This window comes from Phyllostomus discolor, chromosome 3 (assembly GCF_004126475.2).
Source record: "Phyllostomus discolor isolate MPI-MPIP mPhyDis1 chromosome 3, mPhyDis1.pri.v3, whole genome shotgun sequence".
In the NCBI taxonomy this organism is placed as follows: domain Eukaryota; kingdom Metazoa; phylum Chordata; class Mammalia; order Chiroptera; family Phyllostomidae; genus Phyllostomus; species Phyllostomus discolor.
The window spans coordinates 121,892,380-121,917,773 of NC_040905.2; the positions used below are offsets into that span (position 1 = coordinate 121,892,380).

Consider the following 25,394-nt stretch of genomic DNA (forward strand, 5'->3'; position numbering starts at 1 on the left):
CCTGTGCTTTGCCTGGGGACACCCCACCTGAGCTATAGAGCAATCTGAGATGGCTGCTACTTATGCTGGGCTTGGAGATTCCCAGGTGAAGCAAAGCTGTGAATCTAGTCTAGCTGCTGCTAGTCCCAGGCCTGGGGCCACTTAACAAGAGGTATGGGGGCTGGGGGCTCACTGAGGCCAGCTGTTGCTTGTTTGAAAGGATTAGGAAGTTGTGAAGCCTGAGCCAAGACAATCCATTCATATGGAAAAGCTACTGTTGACAGGTGTAAGTGGGGTAGGATAGAATCTCAGGGGGTCTTCAGGGTGGGACAGTGTTAGATAGGCTGATGGAGTCTCAGATATAGCATCTGCCTGCTGGTCTGTGGCTCTGCCTGCCTTTCTATTTGGGAGAAAGCTGTCCCCCAGCACGCACCTTGATGCCAGCCATTTCAGTTCTTCCCTATATGCCACTGGTGCCTTTCAGGCTGCTACCCCAGTGCTGGAGCTCAGAGAGAGTCTGAGTAAGTTTGTGTGTGGGTTCTTTAAGAGGGACTGCTTGGTACTCCGGAAGTTTCTTCCACCAACTCAATCCTTGCTGATTTTGCAGCTAGAAGTTATGGGGACTTACCTTTCTGGCACTGGAACCCTGGGCTGTGGGGCCTAGTACGGGACTGGGACTCCTCACTCCTAAGATATCCCTACAGAATTTTTATCTACTGCACATGTATGTGGGACCAGCCGATTCCGTGTCTCTACCCCTCCTACCAGTGTGGATGGATGTGGTTTCTTTAATTCCATAGTTGTCAGACTCCCATTCAACTCGATTTCTGCCAGTTCTGAGTGATAGTTGTTCTATAATTCAGTTGTAATTTTGATGTGGTTGTGTGAGGATGTGATCTGTATTTAAGTATGCCACCATCTTTTTTTATGTATCTTTTATTGATTATGCTATTATAGTGTTTTCAATCTTCCTCCCCTTTATTCCCCCTCCACCCTGCCCCACCAACCCTCCAGCATTCCCTGCCCCTTAGTTCATGTCCATGGGTTGTACATATCAGTTCTTTCAGTCCTCTGTTTCCTGTACCATTTTTTATCTCTCCTCATATATTTTATGTCTACTAATTATGCTTCTTCTTCCCTGTACATTTTGCTCCCTATTTCTCCTTTCCCCCTCCCCACTGAACTCCCTCCATGTGATGTCCATTTCTCTGATTCTGTTTCTGTTCCGGTTGTTTGCTTAGTTTTTGTTTTCATTGTTTTTCTTTTCTTTTAGGTTCATTTGTTGATAGTTGTGAGTTTGTTGTCATTTTACTGTTCATATTTTTGATCTTCTTTTTCTTAGATAAGTCCCTTTAACATTTCATAATGGCTTGGTGATGATAAACCCCTTTAACCTGACCTTATCTGGGAAGCACTTTATCTGTCCTTCCATTTAATTTTTTAATTTTTAATATATTTTATTGATTATGCTATTACAGTTGTCTCATTTCCCCCCTTCACTCTCCTCTACCCTGCACACCCCCTCCCACCCACATTCCCCACTCTTTAGTTCATGTCCATGTTTCATACTTATAAGTTCTTTGGCTTCTACATTTCCCATACTATTCTTGCCCTCCTCCTGTCTATTTTCTACCTACGATCTATGCTACTTATTCTCTGTACCTTTTCCCCCTCTTTCCTCCTCCCACTCCCCTGTTGATAACCCTCCATGTAATCTCCATTTCTGTGGTTCTGTTCCTGTTCTAGTTGTTTGCTTAGTTTGCTTTTGTTTTTGTTTTAGGTGTGATTGTTAATAATTGTGAGTTTGCTGTCCTTTTACTGGACATGCTTTTTATCTTCTTTTTCTTAGATAAGTCCCTTTAACATTTCATACAATAAGGGCTTGGTGATAATGAACTCCAAGTCTTTAACTTGACCTTACCTGAGAAGCACTTTATCTGCCCTTCCATTTTAAATGAAAGCTTTGCTGGATAGAGCAATCTTGGATGTAGGTCCTTGCCTTTCATGACTTGGAATACTTCTTTCCAGCCCCTTCTTGCCTGTAAGGTCTCTTTTGAGAAATCAGCTGGCAGTCTGATGGGAACTCCTTTGTAGGTTACTGTCTGCTTATTTCTTGCTGCTTCTAAGGTTCTCTCCTAAATTTTAATCTTGGGTAATATAATTATGATGTGCCTTGGTGTGTTCCTCCTTGGGTCCAAATTCTTTGGGACTCTCTGAGCTTCCTGGACTTCCTGGAAGTCTATTTCCTTTGCCAGAATGGGGAAGTTCTCCTTTATTATTTGTTCAAATAACTTTTCCACTTGTTATTTTTCCTCTTCTCCTTCTGGTACCCCTATAATTCAGATGTTGAAATGTTTAATGTCCTGGAGGTTCTTAAGTCGCTCCTCATTTTTTTGCATTCTTGTTTCTTCATTCTTTTCTGATTGGATGTTTCTTTCTTCCTTCTGGTCCACTCTATTGATTTGAATCCCAGTTTTCTTCCCATTACTATTGGTTTCCTGTATATATCCCTTTATTTCACTTAGTGTACCCTTCATTTTTTCATCTAATTTGTGACCAAATTCAACAAATTCTGTGAGCATCCTGATTACTAGTGTTTTGAACTATGCATCTGATAGGTTGTCTACCTTTTCGTTGCTTAGTTGTATTTTTTCTGGAGCTTTGATCTGTCCTTTCGTTTGGGCCATTTTTTTTCTGTCTTGACATGCCTGTTATGCATAGTGAGGAGTGGATCCTCAGGTGTTCACCCAGGTAGAGCAACCCAGTAGCTGGGTGGTGATGCTGTATGTGGGAGCAGGGTCTGAGAGGGAACAATGGCACTTGCTCCACTCTGCCGGATTTCAGTCACTTCCCCCGCTTCCCACAAGCAAATTGGGCCCTTCTGGTGCTGATTCCCATGTGGGTGGGTTTGTGTACCTTCTAGGACCCTGTGGGTCTCTCCAACCAACTCTCCTGTGAGGCTGGGAGTTTCTCACAGCACCTCAACCCCCATAGGTGTTTTCAATTGGTGTTTTGAGGCTTTATTTCCCCACCCTCGGAGTTTGGGTCGTGTGGTCTGTCTAGCTCCCCAGTTTCCCCTGGTTTATCTGTGCATGTGACTGGGACATCCTGGTCCACCAGCCACCTTGCACACCATGCCCCTCCATAATCCACGGTGGCCTTGCTGGGTCCGCCAGCCTCCACTTTGCCCCAACTGCTCTCCCTCCTGGCTGCCTAACTCCACCCCTCCCACCAGTCTGAATGAATGTGTCTGCTTTAACTCCTTGGTTGTTGGACTTCCATACAGTTCAATTTTCTGTCAGTACTGGTTGTTTTTTGTTTTTAAGTTGTTGTTGTCCTTATTTTGGTTGTGCGAGGAGGCACGGTGTGTCTATCTATGCCTCCATCTTGGCCAGCAGTCCAAGGCTAGCCCTCTTAGAGAGGTTCACCCACAGTGGTTCCCAACCTTGCCTGCATACTTGAGTTACCTGGGCAGAGTCTAACGTTGAAGCCTGGTGTTCAGGCCACAACTAGATGTAGTAAATCAGAAACTTGGGGTGGCATCCACCCAGGTATCAGCACTTTAAAAAGCTTCCCAAGCAATTCAGAGAGAACTTCTGAAGAGAAAGTCTTTGGATATGAGGACATCTGGCATAGCTATAAGCTAGTGCTGTGCTGAAGATGGGGTGATGTAATCTATATACTGAATAAAGCCTACTTGGTCCCCAAAAAGTATTTGGTAGCTGGGTTTGTTATACTGCATCTTCTGTATCTCATTCTAAACAGTGGAGGGCTCCTCTCTGGAGGCACTAACCCAAGGAAAATCCCTAGAAGGTATCAGCAGCTAGGGATCCCCAATGAAATGAACCAGTCAGATCACCCTACAAGGGAACCCACTTGACAACAGTTAAGAAAATTGGAAGATGGGCCAAGAAAATCTAACATTTAAATAATAAATTGCAGGGGAAAAATGAAATGGAAAATATTATCCAACAATAAAAGAAAGCTTCCTAGAACTGAAAGAGATGAATTTCCAGATTGAAGGGGCTCATAGAGCACTTAGCAAAATAAATTTGAAAAGACTCATATCAATGCACATCGTTGGCTTTTTAAATACACTCAAGATAAAGGAAGTTCCCAAAAGTTTCCTGGGAGAGAAAAATAAAATCACATACTGATGGATTAGGAGTCAGAATGGTTTTGAACTCCTCATCAGCAATGCCAGAAGCTATATCACAGGAAATGTCTCTGGTGATTTCCAACCTGGAATTCCATGCCTAGCCACACCGGAAGTCAAGTGTGGAGGGGGTGGAAATAAGAGTACTTTTGATATTATAGGCTCTCAAAAATTTTTCCTTTTATATAGCTTTCTCAAGAATTTACTAGAGCATGCATCCTCCACCCAAAATGAGGAAACAAAACTAGAAAGAGAAACAAAGACATAGGATGGAAGTCACAAAGATCCAGTGCAGGAGAAAGAATGAGGAAAATCCCTAGGTGAAAGAAAAAGCAGTTTGTAAGACTGTACCTGTTCAGCAGGCTGAAGAAGACAAAAACTTTTTATAGAAATAGGTAGAGAAAAGATCCTAGGAGGATTATGGCAACAAAAAACAAAACTAAACTGAAGAAACACTGATTTATTTTAATATATTGAGAGGAGCTTTGCATTTTCAGTAATCTATAGGAATAAAACACTTTTAAAAAATAAGCCACATTAATTCCAGGAAAAACAAAGTTTTAAAAGAAAGAAATCCTAATATGTAAAATGACTTGATTCTGAACAATATATATTGACATAACAATGTGCACACCATTTCAATTTAGCCCAAATGATAAAACTTATTTGGAGGATGGGAAAGGATACATATGTATGTGGGGGCAGGGAGAAGGAGGTGCTAAAGTCAGTAATAACTAATACTTGAAGCTGAAAAATGAAGAAACAAGAGTATACTCTTTATATATAAGAAGTTTTTTAAAAGAAAGAACTAGCAGAGTTGAAATTGATTGTCTCCAAAGAATTGATGCCAAGGTATAATGGGTAGAGCAGGAGACTGAAGTTTTTTGTTGTCTTAAAGAAATTTATGAGTTTTTAAACTATGTACAGCTTTGTTAGAAATAAAAACAAAAACAATTTAAAGCTTGAATTTGAGACTGGGTATTATGATCTGGGCAAACTTAATAAACTATCATAGACAAATCCTGCTGGAGATGTCAAGGTGGTGGGAGGATGGAGAATTAGGTTGGTGTTGAACTTACAGGTAATTTTAAATGCCTGAATGCAATGGGACTTTGTTTTATTGGCATTTTCATTACCAGTGGCATTTAACTTTCTCAAATGTTAATTGGACATTTGTATTTCTGTGTAATAGTTGAGTTTGTAATTTTAAAAAACAAGGGGAATAAAGTTGCTTTTTAAAAGAGCTAACTGCAGTTTCTTCTGCCCTCTAATGGCATAATTCATCAAAGAGGAAGTGTCTCTTGGTTCAGAAAAACAACCTAATGATGAATTTCAATTTAAAGATAAAGAAGCTATGATATAAGACAGAAAAGAAGGGGTAATGTTGTATACAGAGAATGAGAGGATTATGTTATGTGCTTTGGGGAAAATGTCATAAAATTAAAAAAAGATTGAGACTCACTACTATAGTGAGATCTGAAGAGAAAAATCAGCACCAGGAGGAAACATCAGAAAACCAAAAAGGAACAAACCAAGATAAACCAGGTCTCCAGGTCTCACAATATCATCAGAAATATTAGGGAAGATCTTGGCTTCTAGTTTATTGGCCAGTTTGAAAACTAAAGACCTAAACTATTAAAGAGAAAGTGATCCTAGAACTTCAGCAAACTGATCAATACTTGGGCTATACAATAAAATAAAATTTTGAATTTGGGGACTATGGCACCTAAAATACAAGCGACAAAATTAAAAATAAACAAGGAGACTACATCAAGCTAAAAGGCTTCCCTGCACAACAAAAGAAGCTATCAACAAAATGAAAAAGAAAACCTACAAAGTGGGAAAAATATTTGCACCATCTATTGGAGAAGGTGTTAATATCCAAAATATACCAAGAATTCATATGGTTCAATAGCAAACAAAAAAATAACTCAAAAATAGGCAAAAATTTAGAAATTTCTTTAAGTGATTATCCAGCTCTCTCAAAACTGCTAAAAAATTGTTTTCACATTTATTTCTGCTGAAACTGTTGTTGAATACTTTTATATTTGAGCCAATTTTGGGGGTGTTATTCAAGTCTACTGATTTGTCTGCCTAGTCCAGTACCAATACCATAATGATTCAAAAATTGTACACTGGAGATTTGATGGTGTAATGAGGAGAACTCTGGACTCTGAAAACTCTGTTTCTCTCCACCTGTGACATCCAGGGGACTAAGGCCAGTATGGCCCCTGGCCTCCTTCCTAGCAATGAGACCAGGTGTATAGAATCTATTTTTGAATAGAGTCTTCCCCTATCCCCAACAATGTTGTAGCCCATGCCTTAGGTTTCCTTCAGGTGATTTCCATCATATGAAAAGTGACCTTCAAGGGAATGATCCTATATTCCAAAACATCCTGTCCTTCTAGGTTGTGAGGTGCTCACAATGCTCAAGGCCTTCTTTTTATACTTTCCATGAGGTATCTTCCTTCTCAAAAAAGACAATTCTGTGTATCTCTTTTAAAAACAAACTTTAAAGTGTGGTATTTTGGCAAAATTTCACATTTCTGGCTATGCCTGTCCTGCTGTTCATCCCTTCCCTGGCTTTTAGCAGTGATATAGTTTCCCCCATATTCATTTTTCATCACATTTGTTATTATTATTTTAGGAAATGAAAAAATCATTCTACCAGCTTTATTTACACATCATTAAACCTGGCTTAAAATACACTTATGAACAATGATTAAAATTGTATTAAGGGGAGCTTCTAGTCAGGATGGCAGAGTAGCTAAATGAGGTACTCATATCATCCCATGACCACATCAAAATTACAGCTAAACTGCAGAACAATCATCATGAGAACCACTTGGAATCTTACTGACCAGAAGTCCTATAACTAAGGATATAAAGAAGAAGCCACATTTAGACTGGTAGGAGGGATGGAGACATGGAGGACTGGTCTCATACCAACCTATGGGGGTAAAGAATCAGGAAGAATATCTCAGCTGCAAAGGTCCCTGCTGAGGAGTGAGGGTTCCCAGCCCACACCAGGCCCCCCCAGCCCAGGGTTCCACTGCCAAGAAGAGAAATCCCCATAATTTCTGGCTTTGAAATCAACAGGGACTGTGGCTGAGTGAGACAAAGTTTCTGGAGTCTCAGGCATTCCTCTTGCCTGTGCGTGACCTTATTCAGACTCACTTGTTCTGAGATCCAGTGCTGGGGCAGCAGCTAGAAAGTAACCAGGGACATACAAGGAGGAACTGAATTGTCTGAAATGCTGACAGAGACAATTGTTCCTTTACTAAGCCCTCCCCTGTGGGAACAGGAAGGTGCCTTATATAGGTATCCATCAACCTGGCTGACACTGTTCTGCTGATTTCCTGAGGTCTCTCCCCACCCAATTTGTGCACCTCACTCCAACTGCTTCCAGTAACTTTTCCATACAAATGGCCTGTATTGGTTTATAACGCAAACTTTCCTAAAATCTCTCTGAGACTTACAAATCCCAAACAAGCAGCATCTGAGCTAAGGGTGCCTCATACCTCTTGCTAAGTGATCCAAGGCCAGGCATAGTAGCAGCCAACCTTGGTTTATAGCTTGGTCTCACCTGGGTACCTCCAAGCCCAGCACAAGTAGCAGTCATCTGCAAATTGCTTTGTAGCTTATACTGGGTGGCTTGGGCAGGGCTCCAGCAGTGGCTGACTTTGGTCTGCACCTTCCAGGGGGCCCCAGAGCCAACACACCCAGTGGACAGCTTCAGACTATGCCAGAGCACTGCACCACCCAACCACCTTCACAAGCAACACACTCAAGGGGCAAACTCATCAGGCAACAGAACTCACTGAAGTGAGTCCTGCTCAGTGGGGTTGGCCCCTGCACAGCTGATCCTTCTCTGTAGTTGTGGCCAGTCCTCACAGATGATCAGTCTGGGGGTCAACCCCTCCCACTGATGTGCCAATAGCAATCAAGCCTCAACTATAACAGGAGGTTACACACAGCCCACATGGTAGGCACACTTGGAACACCCAGCTCAAGTGAATGGGGAGGGTGTGCCACTGGGCCCTACAGGACACCTAGTATATAAGGCCACCCCTACCAAGCCTGGGAGACATAGATCTATCTAATACATAGAAACAAATACAGAAAGGCAGCCAAAATGGGAAGACAAATGACTAAATGAAATGGAGGCATGCAAACTAATAGTTACAGAGTTAGAAACAATGATTACAAGGAAGTTCAAGGAACTTTGAAAGGTCTTCAGTGGTATAAAATGACAAATCATAAAAAGGACAGAGATGAAGAATACAATAAATGAAAAAAGGAATACACTAGAAGGAATCAATAGCAGCTTAGATGAGGCAGAGAATGAAGTCAGTGATTTGGAAGAACAAAGCAGAAGAAAATAGAGCAAACTAGAACAGCAAAAAGAAAAAAGGATAGTTTAAGGGAGCCCTGGGACAATGTTAAACATAACAACATGAGCATCATAGGGGTACCAGAAGGAGAAGTGATTGAGAAACTATTTGAAGAAAGACACAGGGTTCAGGAAGCATAGAGTTGAAAACAAGATAAATCCAAAGAGGCCCACACCAAGACACATCATAATTAAAAGGCAAAAGGTAAAAGACACAGAGAGAATCTTAAAAACAGCAAGAGAAAAGCAGTTAGTTACCTACAAGGGCCTCCCATAACACTGTCAGATGATTTCTGAACAGAAACTTTACAGGTCAGAAGGGACTGGCACAAAATATTCAAGGTAATGTAAAGCAAGGACCTACAACCAAGATTACTCTACCCAGCAAAGCTATTGTATAGACTCAAAAGGCAGATAAAGAGCTTCCCAGACAACAAAAAGCTAAAGGAGTTCATTCACCAAACCAGTACAAAAAATGTTAAAGGATCTTCTTTAAGAACAAAAAAGATTAAAATATGAATAAAATGACAATATTTTATCCATCAATAGTTACTTTAAATGCAAATGGATTAAATGCTCCAATAAAAAGATATAGGATGGCTGAATGAATAAGAAAACAAGACCCTTACATATGCTGTCTACAGGAGACCTACTTCAGTTAGAAAGACACACACAGGTTGAAAGCAAAGGGATGGAAAAGATATTTCATGACAATGGAAACAAACAAACAAACAAACAAAAAGCTGGAATAGCAACACCACATAAAATAGACTTTAAAACACAGGATATAAAAGGAGACAATGAAAGACCCAGCAATTCCACTTCTGGGTATTTATTTGAAGAAACCCTGCACACTAACTTGAAAAGACATTTACATCCATATGTTCATTGCAGCATTATTTACATAGTCAAAATATAGAAGCAATTTAAGTACCCATCAGGAGAATGGATAAAGAAGTGGTACATATATACAGTGGAATATGACTCCACCATAAAAAAAGAATGAAGTTCTGCCATTTGTCAACAACAGACAGACTTAGAGGGTATTGTGCTAAGTGAAATAAGTCAAACAGAAAAAGACATGCCAGATGATTTAATTTATACATGAAATCTAGAAAGAAATAAGAATGGAAACTGAATAGAGACCACTTTGATGGTTGCCATATGGGAGGGGATTTAGGAGTGGGTGGAACAGAGAAAGGGATTAGGAAGTACAAGTAGATAGTTACAAAATAGTCATGGGGATGTGAAGTATAGAATCAGGAATAGAGTCAATATTGTAATAACAATGTATGGTGTCAGATGGGTACTACTAGATTTATTGGGGGTGATCACTTCATAAGTTAAGTGTCTAATCATTGGGTTGTATAGCTGAAATATAATCTTGTTCATCAACTGTAATTGAAAAATTAAAAAAAAATGTAAGTTGTGCTAAGGTGCCAATGTTTCAACAACAAAAGTTTTATTTTGAATCCTAAATTCATGCCCATTCTTTTTTAGTATCTTTAGTACTAAAAAGGGAAAACTAAATTGAAAAATATTTATAGTGGCCAAGCCTACTTCACACCAAATTACCGATAGCCACATTTCCAAGTGGAAAAGCAAGATTCGTGCTGGTGTTGGCTTTACTGTGAAATCACAGTTCACCTTCCACTAAGTTTTATTTTTTAAGTGCATTAGGAAATTAGCAGTAACTTTTAAAGTCATTTTAACATAATCTTTATACTAATCTTGAGACTTATAACAAAGAGAAGCCTCAATAAACTGTTTAGATGATATTACTGATTCACACAAAATCTGAATATTTCCCTAACTCCATCTCTTTTCCACATGGTGTGCCAAACTGTTATCCACATACAGTAGCCCCACAGTACCCTTTATCAAGGATTGAAGTGGCTTAGGTTATTCAATTCTCTACTTTTATGACCATTTGCAATTCTTAAAATTCAGTGTTTACACGAAAAGAAAAAGTAGGGTGCACTATATACATTAACTATTTACTAGTGAGACTTGTTTAAATTGAGACCTGCTCAAGCCAGGTTGAGTGAATGGCAGATGTACAAAAGGACTGAGGAAAGAGCATGTTCCCAATCAGGGGTCTTGTTCCATAGTTTTGTACAATAATAGCATTCGTTAGGGTTAAAACCCAGGCTGGTATAGCTCAGTGGACTGAGTGCCTGCCTGCAAACCAAAGGGCCACTGGTTTGATTCTCAGTCAGAGCACATGCCTGGGTTGCTGGCCAGGTACCAGGTAGGGGATGTGTGGGAGGCAATCACACATCGATGTTTCTCTCCTCTCTCTCCCTTTCCCTCTCTAAAAATAAATAAAACCTTTAAAAAATGATTAACTTAAATGATGGGGACACTTGCACATACTGGGATCAATAAACCATTAACTAGCCTTCTACTTCTCTGAAATTCTGGCTTAACCATTTTGGAGGGGACTTACCTCCCTTCATTTGGCATGCAGAGACTAGCAAAGGAGTTTTTAGACCTGAGTGCAAGGCTTTACAATTCCCTTGGCACACTGAAGCAGCTGGGTATTGGGAGGATACTATTTTCCTAATTTACAGTAGCACACAAATTTTCCAGGATGTTTGCAAACTGTAACTTAAAAGCTGAAAAATGTTTTCATTTTTATCAATTCAAACATTATAATGTGCAAGGTATGTTTTGGCTTCTGGAATTAGATCAGACACATTCCTTTTGAGGAGCTCACACTTAAATCAGGGAGATGACCAGGCAGAGCCCATAGAGAACAACTTGGAGTGTTACTACATCTGCAGTGAAGCTATTGTGTATGGGTGTAGGCAGGCAGGCACTGTAAGGGAGTAATTCAAAAAAGGAAGGCTGACTCATGAACAGTGAATAGGAAACCATGAAACAGGTGAAGGATGGAGGAAATTCCAGTCAGAGAAACAGCTAAGATTAGAAGATATGGAGATAAAACATGGCCTTTCAGTGCATCAGCAAAACTAGGTTGGTCTTATATGTTGTCCAGTCCCTCCACATGGCAAGAATGAGTGGGACTGGTTATGCATCAGGCAAAGTATCCAAGGCTGGACTGCACCTTCATAGGCAGTGTCCTGCTCCAAGTAGCATTAGACATCACAAACCACTACAATTTCTAAGGACCAAGTACAAGCACCTAGCACAGTGCCTAGCAAAGTTGCTTCTTACCTTTTCTTTCAAGTCTCTTAATTTCATTAGGCAGTGCTCAGCACCCTTACCTAAACTAGGGTGTCGTTAAGCTGTTTAGGTTCAGCAAGCTAAGAGGAAGCACGTTTGGGGGAGTACTACCTTGACTGAAATGCTGTGGTACAGGCAAACATAGATAGTAGAAAGAAGAGTAAGATGAATTGACACCTCAGGACTGAACAAGGCCAAGAGAAGACAAAGCTGAAGCACCAGGTTGTAGATGAAATGTTGAGTTTAAATTTAGGAGGAATGATCACAGGCAATGACTAACTCCAGAAAACTGTCACAGGAGTGGGCTATGTTAGAGTGAAGGTCAAGGTGAGCTTAAAAATGAGAGGACAATGAGACTAGGTAATGAAACTGACCCCACACAATGGAATTGAGCAAGTTATGGGTGCCAAAATTCTCAGTGAGTGTGGGATATATAATCTGGCTTTGGGTCCAGATTACTAAGAATTAAGAGTGTAGTCTGGCTGAAGTATTTAAAGTAGAAAGCTAGTGTTTTGGGGGTGGGGGGACGCTGGGAGTGGGCAGGACAGACATCCCATCCCTAGTGACAGATGTCTGGGGGTAAACAAATGTGATTTGAGAAATCATAACAAAAGCAGAGTCCTTTAAAGGAAAGTGGGTTTCATTGAAAGGCATTTCCTAAACTTAACTCAGTCCTGAACAGCTTTCATGATGTTAACAGCATTCATGTATTGCCTATTTCTTTAGATTACATAAGTTTTCCTTAAATATTAAATGTTGCATTAAAAACATTTAACAAAATGTTTGTATCACAGAAATCAGGTATCAACAGCTGTATACAGCACTGTAGTCATGCACTCTGCAGAGCCTGAAAAAGGAAGGCTAACTGCTTTCCTCTCCCACCACCAGGATAGAATCAGTCTGTTTACTGTCTTTTTTTTCTCCCTTAAAAAAAAATGTTTTCAAATTGATTCTAGTGAGGGAAAGGTAGAGAGGGAACCACTGATGTAAGAAACATCGACCAGTTACCTCTAGCACGTGCCGACTAGAGACCAAACCCACAACCCAGGCATCTGCCCTGACCAGGAATCAAAACCTGTAACCTGTTTGTGGGATGATGCTCAACTGAGCCACACAGGCCAGGGCCTAGCCACTGTCTTCTTCATCCCTCTTTGTATGTCCATGTTTCCAAAGTGGGCTGACTCCCAAATCCTAGTATCTTCTCACTGCCTACCCTACACTTCCTGAACTGCAGCCATTAAGGAAATTCACCAGTTGTACCTAGTGCTTCTGGACTTACTGCTGCTTGCTTTTGTCAACTGGACACAGATGCTCAATGGTTTGTCCTCTGGCTGAAATTTTATCAAGGAATTTAAATACCCATTCATCCAGGTTTGAAAAGCACATGACCATAAACAACTCACAATTCATCTCTAAAATTCAAGTTCAAATATCTGACTATTCAAGACTCTTCTAGATTTATTCACCCAAATCTCCAATTAATCCTGGTTTATTATTTCAGGCCACCTACTACCAGTCCAATAAAGAGTGCCTATTATATTTACCTTAGAATTTTGCATATTCAGCCCACCTTAACTCTTTGAACTTTATAGTAAAGCTCAATGGATATTTTAAGTGGGAAAATGGAAGGACAGAGACATGACACTACTTTCTCTGAATAATATTCCACATTTGAAAAGTTTACTGAAAACTTTTATTGTAATCAAAGTGACATAACGGGGTTGTAATGAATTCAGCAAATCATTCTGCTGATATTTTAGAACTGATACCAGCTTTTGCCAGGCAATTAAAAAATTCAAATGTGAAAATTTCACAGTACAGTAAACTCCACCCCAACTAATTAATGGTGGTTAAAAATAATAGATCCTAGCAAAACCTCTCATGTTACATGGTCACAACTCACAATTCTGTACAAAAGTTCGTGTTATAAAGCTCTGATGTAAAAATCAAATAATCAAGCAGCAATATTTTAAGTGCAGCACAGGGTCTTCCATATCATTATTTACAAGGCTTGAATCTCTTTACATTATAACAAAATTTAATACAGATGACTTAGTAATTAAGTCAATTTTTAAAATCTGTCCTACACAGTGACAGATTTCACTTTTTGGTCATCTTTCTCCTTCTCCTTTTCTTTGTCCTTGCTCTTCTTTGATTTCTTTTTCTTGTGTTTGTGTTTCTGGCTTTTTTCCAATTCTGCTTCAGGACCTGCATGTTTCTTATGCTTCTTATGTTTTTTATGTTTCTTGTGCTTTTTCTTTTCCTTCTTTTTCTTCTTCTTCTTGCTGTCCTGACTTTCTGCAGAGCTGGCACTGCTACTGTGGCTTCGAGTTTGGCTTCCAGAAGGGCTGTGACTTCTACTTGGACTAACACTAGGACTGCTCTGACTCTGGCTCCTGTTGATGCCTACCTGGTTGGCTGCGGCTGTGTCTGGACTCTCTTTTACTTTCTCCATGACTTTATCTTTTAGTTCCTTAGAAACTTTTCCTGAGGATTCTTCCTCTTTTACTGATGCATTGCTTTCACTGTCACTTTCATTATAGTCTGGTTCAAAAGCAGCTTCATCAGTTTCTCTAGTTAAGTCGGAGGAAAGGCGAGAAGAGTGACTTAACTGGGTTTTTGGCTTGGTAGCATTCTTGTCAATTTGCCCAGTAAACTGCTCTTTTTCAATTGTTGGGTCTGGTGGGTTAAGTATATAAAGTAATTTACTGCCACTTGACTCTTTATTGTTCCTCATTTCTAACACATGCTTCTCACGATCTTTACAAGGATTTTTATCTATGCATTTTGTCTCTTCGCTTAAGCGTTTAGCATCATAAGGGGGTTTATGGTCATGAGGTTTTTTGTCTTTTGAGGGACTAGAATTACTTTTTTTTGAATCTCCTGTTCCTTTTTTAGACAAATCTCTCTCCTCCCTTGGCTTAGTTTTCTGTCCAGATGCAGAATCTTTACTCCGAGAAGGAGAGTCTTTTCTTCTTGTTAATTCATTCCTTTCATCTCTACGTTTGGAACCTGAGTGTTCTCTACTCTCATAGTCCATTTTTTTGTCTCTATTAGGAGTGAAGTCTTTATTTGAGGAACCTCGAGTGGAATCATGCTTATCTGAAGTTCTAGTCTCTTTGGAAGATTGAGGCAAACTTTTAAAATTTCCTTGTTCATTCAGACGGTCCAAATTACTATCTTTCTCTGGCTGAGTATTGCTTTTCCTCTTTTCAGGGTTTTCCTTTTCCAATACTAAATGATCTCTATCTTTGGTTTTCCCCTTTTCACTAGATGCAGTGTTTTTTGAACTTTTGACTTCATGCTGTATAATTTCATGGCTCACTTCCTTGGTGACTTTCTGAACTTTCTCTGATGTCTCACTTTCTTTTTCAGTATATTTGACTGTATTTGATGGTTTAGTGCTAACATTTTTTATAACACTGGTAGGTTTTCCTACAGTTGATATAGGCTGTGTGGCTTTAACATCTTCTTCTTCAGATTCAAAGTCATCTTTATCCCATTTGGACTGAGGGACCTGAATCATAATAATAACATCTTCAGCAGGAGCTGTATTGTCATTATTATATTCTTCCATAGTTTTGATGACAGTTCTCTTTGTATCTGTTTTTTCTTCAGATTTTCTCACAGGACTGCCTCCAGTTGAACTTGTACTAAAAAGAAATTAAAATATTAAAAAGTAACATTATTAAACACTAACATAAAAAAGCTAACTTACACATGATGTTTAACTTTCAAAACCAATTATTTTGCTTTAATAAGAGATATAAATGATTTAAGTAAATGACTCCACAAAAACAATGTGACCCACCCTCAAAATCTACTTATATTAACAGTCCCTTTCTTAAAGGTAAGAGTACACCAGCCTAATTCCTAACATCAATGCACAGTTAATGAACACACTCCACTTTAACAAAAAGTACCAGCATGGATAAAATTAAAGAAAATTCTCTCTCCAAACCACCACCCCCACCCTCCTACCACCCATATCAGATACCTTGTATAGTCCACAAGAGTGGAGCTGGATCCTTCAGTTGCAGTTACTTTTCGTCTGACCTTTCCTTTGACTTTTTCTTGTTTGACTTTGCCAGATGTTGACTCCAATTTTTCAGAGGGTTCTTTTGTATTAGATACACTTTCTGTACTTCCAATTTTTTTACCAGTTTCTCTGTTGAGCTTGATTTTTTTGGTTGGGGCTGTTGATAATGAAGCTTTGTCTTTTTCTGGGGTCCTGTCCAACTTTTCGATATCAAGTTCCATTTTGCGTTTTGGTGATGGTTTCACTATTTCAGTAACCTCTAGTTTAGAGATTTTCATTGAAGATGACTCAAAATCTTTATCTACACCCCTTTCTTCAGTTTTTCTCTTTCTTTTTTCTCCCTTGCTGTCAAGTGACTTACTTTTCTCATTAGGTTTCTTGGTTTTGTCTTCCTTACTAGTTAGCTTTTCTGATTTGACATCTTTGGGGTAGTCCTTTTTCACTTTTTCCTCTTTGATGGGTTTTGTTTCTTGGTGTTCTTTTGCTGACTTAGAGTGAGCTTTCCTGGGGGTGCCAATGGTCTTTTCTTCTTTCTGAGAGGAAGATGATGATTTAGCATTGTCAGCCTTTGGAGTCTCCTCTTTGGCTTTTTTAAGTGGAGGCTCAGATCGAGGAGACTTTTCACGTTCCCCCTCCAGCTTTTCTTGGGGTCCCCTAGCAGGTCTTACAACAGTTTCTTTTTTGGATGCACCAGAGCCATCATTTTTTCGTTTGGTCTTATCACCTTTTGCTTTTGGTTTATCTTTTTCTCTTTTGTCTTTTTCAGACACTGACTTGAAAGTGATGGATTCTGCATCCATTGGTTCATCTCTAACTGGTGTAGCATCATCTCTACTCGGGAGAACAAATAATGAGTCTGTTTTATTCTCTTCACCACCTGTAGGTTCTCTTGACTTCCTAGAAGTTTCTAATAACTCTGGGTTTAAAAAGCCTTCACTCTCTTCCCCCTTTCTTCTCCTCCTATGTTTCTTATGTTTACTTCCTTTAGCATCTCCTGGAGCATTGTCACTGTCCTTCTCTTTTGACTTTGTACTGTCCTTCTGATTATGACTATCTCTTGTTGAAAGCTTTTCTGGGTAGTTGCCACCTATTGTCCGACTTCTATGACTCTGTCCACCAGAATAATCTTCTCTGCGGCCTCTTGTAAAGGGAGAATTCCTGATATTAAGTGGTAAAAATCTCTCTGGAGAAAAGTTCTCTCTATTTGCTGATGGTCTAGGCTGTGCTCCAGCAGCATAACCTTTGTAATATTTTTCATACCACTCTCTGTATTTTCTCTCCCATTCTCGGTAACGTTCTTTTTCAAATGGGTCTCTAAAGTCAACACTCCTTCCATAATAAGCTTTTATGTCATAAGGTGGTGGAACTTCTCTGTATCGATTAAAATATTCACGTTCTGTTTCCCCTTGAGGTACAGTACGTTTATTAGGAGACTGTCCCCTAAATGCTTGAGGAGATCTTGATCGTGAATGATATCGCCTATATGGGGGTGATCGCGACCTAGATCGATGATATCCATGAGACCTAGACCGTGAACGGTAATTTCGACTCTTGCCTCTGCCTCTTCTGGGATATGGAGGTGATCGTGAATAGGAACGCGAGTGTGAGCGGCTAAATGATCGAGAATAAGAACGGGACCGCGTTGAACCAGATCTTGATTTAGAGTAAGTATAAGAACTTCTTGAATATGAGGAACCACTATATGGAGATTTAGACCTAAAAACAAAAACAAAACAATAGTTGATAGTTGAGAAATACATACAAAAGAAAATATAGACCTCAAATTCTAGCATGCTTCTCCTCACATTTCCATTTTGCTTTATATTAAGTTTTATCTTGGATGACTGAAGAGGCACAGGGGCCTCTACTGAAATGCAATAAAGTACACAAAGGTCAGATCACTCACTTGTTACAAAACAAAACTGAAATCTTAACAATTAGAGTGAAGTGCATTAATGTGCCGTGATTTATATGAGCTAATTAACTTTTTTAAAAAAATGCCAATTAAATTAAAATTTCACTTCCTATTTGCTTATTTGAGTAATTTTCTTTGTCTTATCTTGGCTAATAGTCTAGCTTTGAAAGAAATCACATTTTAACTGTAGGCTTAAAAAAAGTGTTTTAAACAAACTTTCAGGGAATTTTTATAATTTACTTTTTCTATCAACGAAGGAACTTATATTCTACCACACATCATAATTACACAGGTTAATGTTCCAGCAAGAAGCTGTAGCCTTAAGTAACAGGTTCCTCAGAAATGTACTTTAGCTATACCCTTATTTCTTTCCTTCCACAAACATTTCCCAATTACTTCACACTATAAATAACTTTGAGGGACAAGGGCACTTTAATCCCCGTAACTGCTACTTCTACACAATAGAATTGACACTGAGACATTATTTAAAAAAAAAAAAAAAAAAAAAGGATATTGGGAAATAAGCTGCATCTCCATCTCTATATATCTAGACCGAATCAGAAAAACTCCATTAAGTGCAGTATTATTTATATCCATAGCTAATCCCTGGATATGCAAAGTCCCATTTGTAATTCTGTTGTGAAGGCTTGCAAAACACTAACCTGGAAAATGAGCGCCTACGCTCCTTTTGAATCTTTTTGTATTCCATCAATTCCTTAGCAAAATCATTTGTAAACTCATCTAGCTTGGACTTTTTCTTTTCCCTAGTAAAATAAAGTTAAAGAGTGAAAGTTAACAAAAACCATTTAAGAAAACTAACAAGACAAATGTAATTAGATCATGAATGAAATGAATGAAATTGCCATTAGTCTTCCACTTTAAAACTGTAAGTAACTAGGAGTCCCTGAGGAAGTTGCTTTTATGGCTTTGGTTCAATTTCTAGGTGATTTTTCTTGTACTAATTGGAAACACTGGAAAATGCTTCCAAAGATACCTGCATCAGAAAATGAAAGTATATAATAATTTCAAATTAAAACACTTACTCTTCTTTTAGCCGTCGTTGCTCTCTATAGAATTCTTCCCTGGATAGAGGTGGTGCTTGTGTTGTTGGGATGGTATTTGAATGAGCGGTCTGCACTCCTGATGATACCCAAGGTGTTGATAAATTGGCTGGTGCTGGAGGAAACCCTGGGGGAGGGACACTATATCCAGCAGGTGGTGGCTGGCCGGGAGGAAACTGAGGAGAAAACTGTGGTGGAGGAACACCTGGAGGGAGAGGCAGTGTATGTGGAGGAGGTGGATACAAAGGAGGGGGTGGCACAGGCACAAAAACTGGAGTTGCTGGTAGTGACGGGCCTTGAGTTCTCTGTGATCTTTCGCTGTGGTGTCGTCCACGGTTTATACTTCTGGAGAAATAAATTCCAAGATATTATTCCTTCAAACCAAAATCATCTGAGACAAGTAAGCTTTTCTTTTCTATCCATACTTATGTACAAACTTACAAACAATGGGATAGAGTAAAAACAAGTAAGTATAAGAACACTCATATTATTTATACGTACCATAATTTATATGTAAAAATAATTATAAAGGCCACCCAGGGACTGAGATGATATGCTACAAGTTTACCGGCCTTTTCTATTTGGCAAGGCTATATTTAAAAGTTGTCTTTTGTGAAGTTCAGATTTATTATCACTCTGTAATAATCTCATTACTTCCTTATCTGTCATTTAAAGGAACTAACTAGCAGATAGGTTACTGTCTCTGTAAAGTAGTTCTCCCCAAAAATGCCTTCCAAGACCAAAAGTTTAAAAGGAGAAAAAACTTCCTGTAATCTTTTTGAAGTAAGAAATGGGTAAAGACCCTTCAAAGTAGAATAAATATTAGTTTTTTTAATGAACATTTTAATGAACATTTTTAATGAACAATTAAAAACTTCACTGTTTTCTTTCAAAAAGTGTTAGGTACAAATAACGGCATGGACCAAAGTTTCTGATTTGTGCCTCATCAAAAAAACACTGGTTTCCAACTCTTTTAAAGTGGGTTTTTTTCCTGTTAAACTGAAGATTTTTTAAATGATAGGTAACTGGTATATAGCAACAGCAGCAAGGCTGTTTAAGATTTTAAGCCTCTTTTCAGAGTCTGATTTAGTAAACATCATCTTTCATTAACATGATCTATAATGAAGTCTTAATTAACTTTCAAAGGTTAGTAATTCTCAATGAAATACTACAAATACCTGTACTAATCCTGTTATAAAGTTAATTTTGGAAGACTATTTACCCTGGAGATGAGTATGACCAAAAGACTAAGACTTACAGCTTACTCTTTTTTCTTTTAAAGTTCATACTGAAATCTCCAATTTTTTTAAATTTTATTTATTTATTTATTTTTAGAGAGGGAAGGAAGGGAGAAAGAGAGAGAGAAACATCAATGTGCGGTTGCTGGGGGCCGTGGCCTACAACCCAGGCATGTGCCCTAACTGGGAATCGAACCTGCGATGCTTTGGTTCGCAGTCCACGCTCAATCCACTGAGCTATGCCAGCCAGGTCTTACTCTTTAGATTAACATTGCTTGTGCCTGTGGAGCCCCTAACAATCTCCTTGTCTCTTCTTTTAGAAAAGAAAAAGGAGAAGACTGGGACAATTGAGTCTGGATGGAAAAGAAATAAATGCAATTCTTTCTTCACACTTGGGAGCTGAGCTGGTTAACTTAAATATTATCTGGGCCTTAGTGACTTCCCCTGCCCTCAAAAAGAGTAAATGTAAGTCAATATTCTGCCATGTGCTGACAGAGAGAAAGTAGTCATTGGTAAAGGAGCCTTAAAAGCCATCATTAAAATAGTAAGTGTAATCTATTTTTTTTTCTAGGCCTCTTAAGGGCAATTATTGAAGACTTAAGTGAAATACGAGGGGAGACCCCCTCAAAACTGGAATTTATAAAAAATTGTGTATTTCTTTTTACATGTTTAAACTTCAATCACCTTCCAAGTACTCTATTGAGGTGTTTTTTCCACTGATCAGAACAGTTTCTGAACTTGTAAATTTAGATGCCCTTTCGTGCTTGTCATTTTTTGTTTCATCTCTTTGACATCAATAAAATGTTCCCCTACGAGGACTTTTTTCTTCCAGGGACAAAAAAAAAGTTGCCTGGGGTGAGATCAGATGAATAGGAAGGGTGGGGTATGGTGGTCATGCCATTTCTGGTCAAAAACTACTGAACACTTAGTGTGGTGTGAGCAAGTACACTTATATTTCATCCACCATGAAATGGGCAAATGTGTGTCAAGAATCTAAAAAAATAAAAAAAAAAAATTCACTGAACTCAGGCTCTCATAACACCACCAGCTGGTATACTGATACAGATGGGTCCCTGGAACACTTACCTAGTAGAGGAGGCCTGTACTACAAGAGGCTGAATGTCCAGAAGATAATTCCGGTTTTTTATGGGTCCCCCCTTTACAAGTATAAACCATTATTGTGCTTTAATTTCTGCATGTTATAATTTTCATTGTGCATCAGATTAGTGTTTTTCAAGATTTTTAGCAAGCTTACCTGTAGCAGCTCCTCTCCCCTCTTCTAATTTGCTGTGGTGGAGAAACCAGATATCCAAGCTTGTTGGAACTGTGTGGAAAGATAAAATAGGTTTGATTATAACACACTACTTTTTAGTGTGTATACTTACTTATTCTGAGTACTCTAAAAACTTTTTCTCTGATCCCAACTCTTAAAATGGTTCCAGATATCAGCAAATATTACAATTACTTAAAACTATTTTTTTCTGATTAACAATAATCATGCCTCAATATATTATTTTCTGCAATATTTTATATTAATTAGCATTCTATAAGTTACATTGTGGACTGATTGTTACAGAAAAGGAAGAAAGCCCTTTATCTGCTGGGCATTGTGTAGGCACTTTCCATGTTGAAGTGGGCAGTACCAGTCTAATTCTACAGATGAGGAAAGAGGCTGAGAGGTGAAACCACATGCCCACTCTCATGCTGTTAATAAATGGAGGAGCTTGGATTCAAACCCAGCTTTACCTATCTCCAAATCTCACACTCTTCCTACTGATATATTCTGCTAGTCTCTCATTTAACAAACATTTCCTATAAGAAATTTGCTTTATCTTTCAAACTAAAAAACCAAAGTTTTAGAATATATATACAAATATATAAGCCAGTTTATATGGATAACATAAGCAGAAATCATGGTATAAATAGATTAATCAGATTTATTAATGTACTGATTTTTAATACCATAGACAATCTTATAGGAAGATCAAAATTCTTTGTAGTTCAGGGCAGAAAACCATATCACACAGATTTTAATGCAACAAAATTCCATTAACACATATCATTTAACATCAGAAATTTTGTGTTTGGTAGGCTTTAATCTTAATTTGTATTTATTAATTCAAATTTTGAACATCCAAATGAAGAACAGGAAAAAATTCAACCAATTAGGATGAGTCATTATTTAAACTAGCCTTTCAAGTAATTCTCATCTATCCAATAACCACAACCCTGTCAAAAATCACTATTTGTTAACACAAAAGTAAAAAAAATTTATACTATATTTTAGAAAATTACTCATTTTAAGAAAATAATTCTTCATATAATTTTGAATGTGATGTTTTACATAAAAACTATGTTAACATGACATATAAAATGAGTTTACAACAAAAACCATTCAGAAATACACTACTCCTAGACTGTAGCTTTTATTGTATTATCTAAGTCAAGGCAATCAGCTGAAAATTATTTTAAACATATACTTACTGTTCCCAACCTGGTCGACCACCACCTGGACGAGCAGTATTTATTCTTACTGGACCTTGAATGCAAAAAAAACCCCAAAAACAGTAAGTAAATATGAAATTGTGTTTAAATAAAGTTAAAAGAAAAAAGACCAAACCAGAATGATTTTACTCACCAGTTGTAGGAATCAGCTGTCCATGCAATAATGACTGTCCGAGCAAAGATGGGGTTCCAAGTACAGGTACCTGGTAACCCTATAGGAAAAAATAAAAAGAAATAGTTAAAAAGAAAGGTTAAAAATGCTATTAAAAAAAAGTCTCCAAGTTTCAAAGCCAGTAAAACTTACCTTCTCTTCCATTAGAGCAGTAATTGCAATTGAAGAGGTTCCCTTTGAATGCTCTGATGCAAGGGCTGCAGCTGGCAATAATTTATTATCAGAATCCCTGGAAAACGATGTAATTTACAATACGTTAAAGTCATCACAAACAGAGGACTAAAAATCACAATTGTTTATTCATCACCTGCATTAAGATGAGTTAAATCAAAGATGATGAAAACTTTTGAGGAAAGTGAGAGACTGGACTGTTCAAAAGCCCTCCATATACAAGTGAACAGTAGAAAGAGGAAACCTCCATAAGAAGCACCATCTATGATTTGCAATAGATTATGTTAGAACTTAGTTCAGTTGTAATAATAAAGCTTGAAAAACAGAAACTTGAAGTGTGGGACAAAAAAAATACAAGATTAAGATTAAATTCTACTTCCAGCTCTGTCATTTAATCAAAGGAGCAATTCTCATAAGCCAATGAACTCTGGGCCTTATTCCCACAGTTAAATCAAATAAAAGGCTAAACTATCTGGGTCACTGGGATTTCTAAGTATACATGCAAAGGTCTCAATGCCTGAAGACTTCGCTTCAGCATGTCTGGAATTGGCCCCTGGCATCTATTTTTAAAAAACTGGTTGATTTTTTAAGAATCTATGAGGCAGTGGACTACATGGTCAAAGGTCCCTTTTATTTTTCAAGTGAAAGGATTTAAGTTTTCAATGCTTTTATACATAATTATGCTACAAAGCAATGATTATTTCTGACCTCTCTAGCTCTACCAATGTTTTATGTCTCCCTTCTCCACCTATTCAAAATTGCTCTCAGTTCTGCTCACAACTGTTCTGTTCTAATACCATCAATAAGACCACAAGTGAATTCTTTCTACTATGAACTGCAGAGTTATTATGTGATATGATTCAACATTTACTAGGGGGTATTGGCAACCTGTATAGATTTTTGACCTTGGGATGCTTAATCATTTGCCAATCATCTCCCCTTCATCTGCCTCTTCCTCCAGTAAGACTAAACCATTTCTTACAAGTCACCCACCTTACTGAGCACAGTGATCCACAAAGATGTATATACTGCATGTCACTAAAAACAACCATTAATGCAATATATAACCACGAAAACCACACTACCATTCTTACTTGTTTCCTAACACTGAGAAACCCTTAGACCTACCTGAAAGGTCCGTCTGATTTTTCTGAGTGGACCGATATGGAGACTGTTGCAGTTATATCAGGTACAGGCGCTGGGGTAGAAGATGAATTTCCAGGCACAGCAGGGGCCAAGGAAGACTGATTAGCAGTTAATGAAGTTATAGAGGGAGCTGGGTGAGCTGATGAAGATGTCACCGGAATCATCAGAGGGTCTTGTTGTCTTGATATTGGAGATCTCATCAGAGGCTGTAGGTTCCGCTGAATGAGTGGCCTTGGAGGTGGTATTGGTGGTGGTGGGGGGGGTAACTGTTTTCGGAGTCTTTTTGTATAACCAGTTTCATTTTTGAAGTTATTAACAGCCTACAGACATCATATATAAAAATGGACAAAATGCAGTGCTTAGTCAAGTATAATTAAGTCCAGTTTAAAAACACTTTTTCATAAAAGGGTTATTATAAAAGGAATAGAAAGATAGCTACCTGTCGTAAGAATTTATTGGCAATTAAAGCATCAGGGGAGACATCATTTTGATGACACGTTGGACATGTATGGTCATCTGATTCCAACAGTGCTGTTCTTATACCTATGTATCAGATTTTAAATATTAATCATTTAAAAGCATAGTACTATTCAGTTACATTACTGTTTTCCAAGCATACATCACTAATCATTTCTATCCTTACATTAGGAAACTTAAAAGTAAAACCCCTCACCTCATAGCACTCTGCTCTAACTTCTACCTTAAAAATAGAAATCATGCAAATAACTTAAACAAACATTTAAACTGAGTAAAAAAAAAAGAGCACTCTTTCCCAAATACTTTTTTCCTTGTTGAGCTAGTAATTGGAATATTACAGGAAAAAAGTAGCCTAGAAAAAGAAAAACTTTACATGGCTTACATTGGGTTTAAAAAAACATCACCAAGAAAGAGCATTGTAAGAAACTGAAGCATTATTCAGTCAATGAAATCAGAGACATCTATACCATGCTTTAAGTAGAAATAACACTAAATTACAGATTCAATCATTATGTTCCAATGTAGTAAAAAATTCAGTAATAAGTGGTTTGTTAAATCCAAGAAACACTCTGAAAGACATCTTAAGTGACTTCCTCTCTTGACTTTGGTATTCAATAAAGAAGCCCTCAAAAAACAGACTTATATTTCAAAATTATCTTTAGAACAGTAATATTTTCAGATGATACCATTTTCATGTTGGTAAGGAATGAGCTTGGGATTAAGTGGCAGACAAAACGTGCTAACATAAGTGATCATAAAAAAAAAGTCACAAGTAACCACATGGCAATTTTTTTGGTCTCTGTTTACAGAGAGCAGTTCTAAATTACATTTAGAAATGTTACAATATGATAGTCATTCCTCATCCATGGTGGGAAGGAATACATTCCAAGAATTCAAGTGGATAACTGAAACCTCACATAGTACTGAACCCTATATATATTATATATTTTTTC

General features: G+C 38.1%; 1 protein-coding gene across 2 annotated transcripts in view; it reads right to left on the bottom strand.

The window, feature by feature from the left end:
- Window positions 1-13,387: 13,387 nt before the first annotated feature.
- RBBP6 (RB binding protein 6, ubiquitin ligase) overlaps window positions 13,388-25,394 on the bottom strand; it is a 29,984-nt gene continuing 17,977 nt past the window's right edge. The window contains exons 9-18 of one of the 2 annotated variants that reach the window (XM_028506231.2): window positions 24,404-24,507; window positions 23,947-24,284; window positions 22,780-22,876; window positions 22,609-22,687; window positions 22,455-22,509; window positions 21,226-21,294; window positions 18,715-19,077; window positions 18,334-18,435; window positions 15,715-17,472; window positions 13,388-15,370 (exon numbers count right to left, since the gene is read on the bottom strand). In XM_028506231.2, coding sequence (XP_028362032.1) covers window positions 13,801-15,370; window positions 15,715-17,472; window positions 18,334-18,435; window positions 18,715-19,077; window positions 21,226-21,294; window positions 22,455-22,509; window positions 22,609-22,687; window positions 22,780-22,876; window positions 23,947-24,284; window positions 24,404-24,507 — 4,535 coding nt within the window. In that variant the 3' untranslated portion in view covers window positions 13,388-13,800. The remainder of the gene's footprint in view (window positions 15,371-15,714; window positions 17,473-18,333; window positions 18,436-18,714; window positions 19,078-21,225; window positions 21,295-22,454; window positions 22,510-22,608; window positions 22,688-22,779; window positions 22,877-23,946; window positions 24,285-24,403; window positions 24,508-25,394) is intronic. The other variant, XM_028506235.2, reaches the window with a different exon arrangement.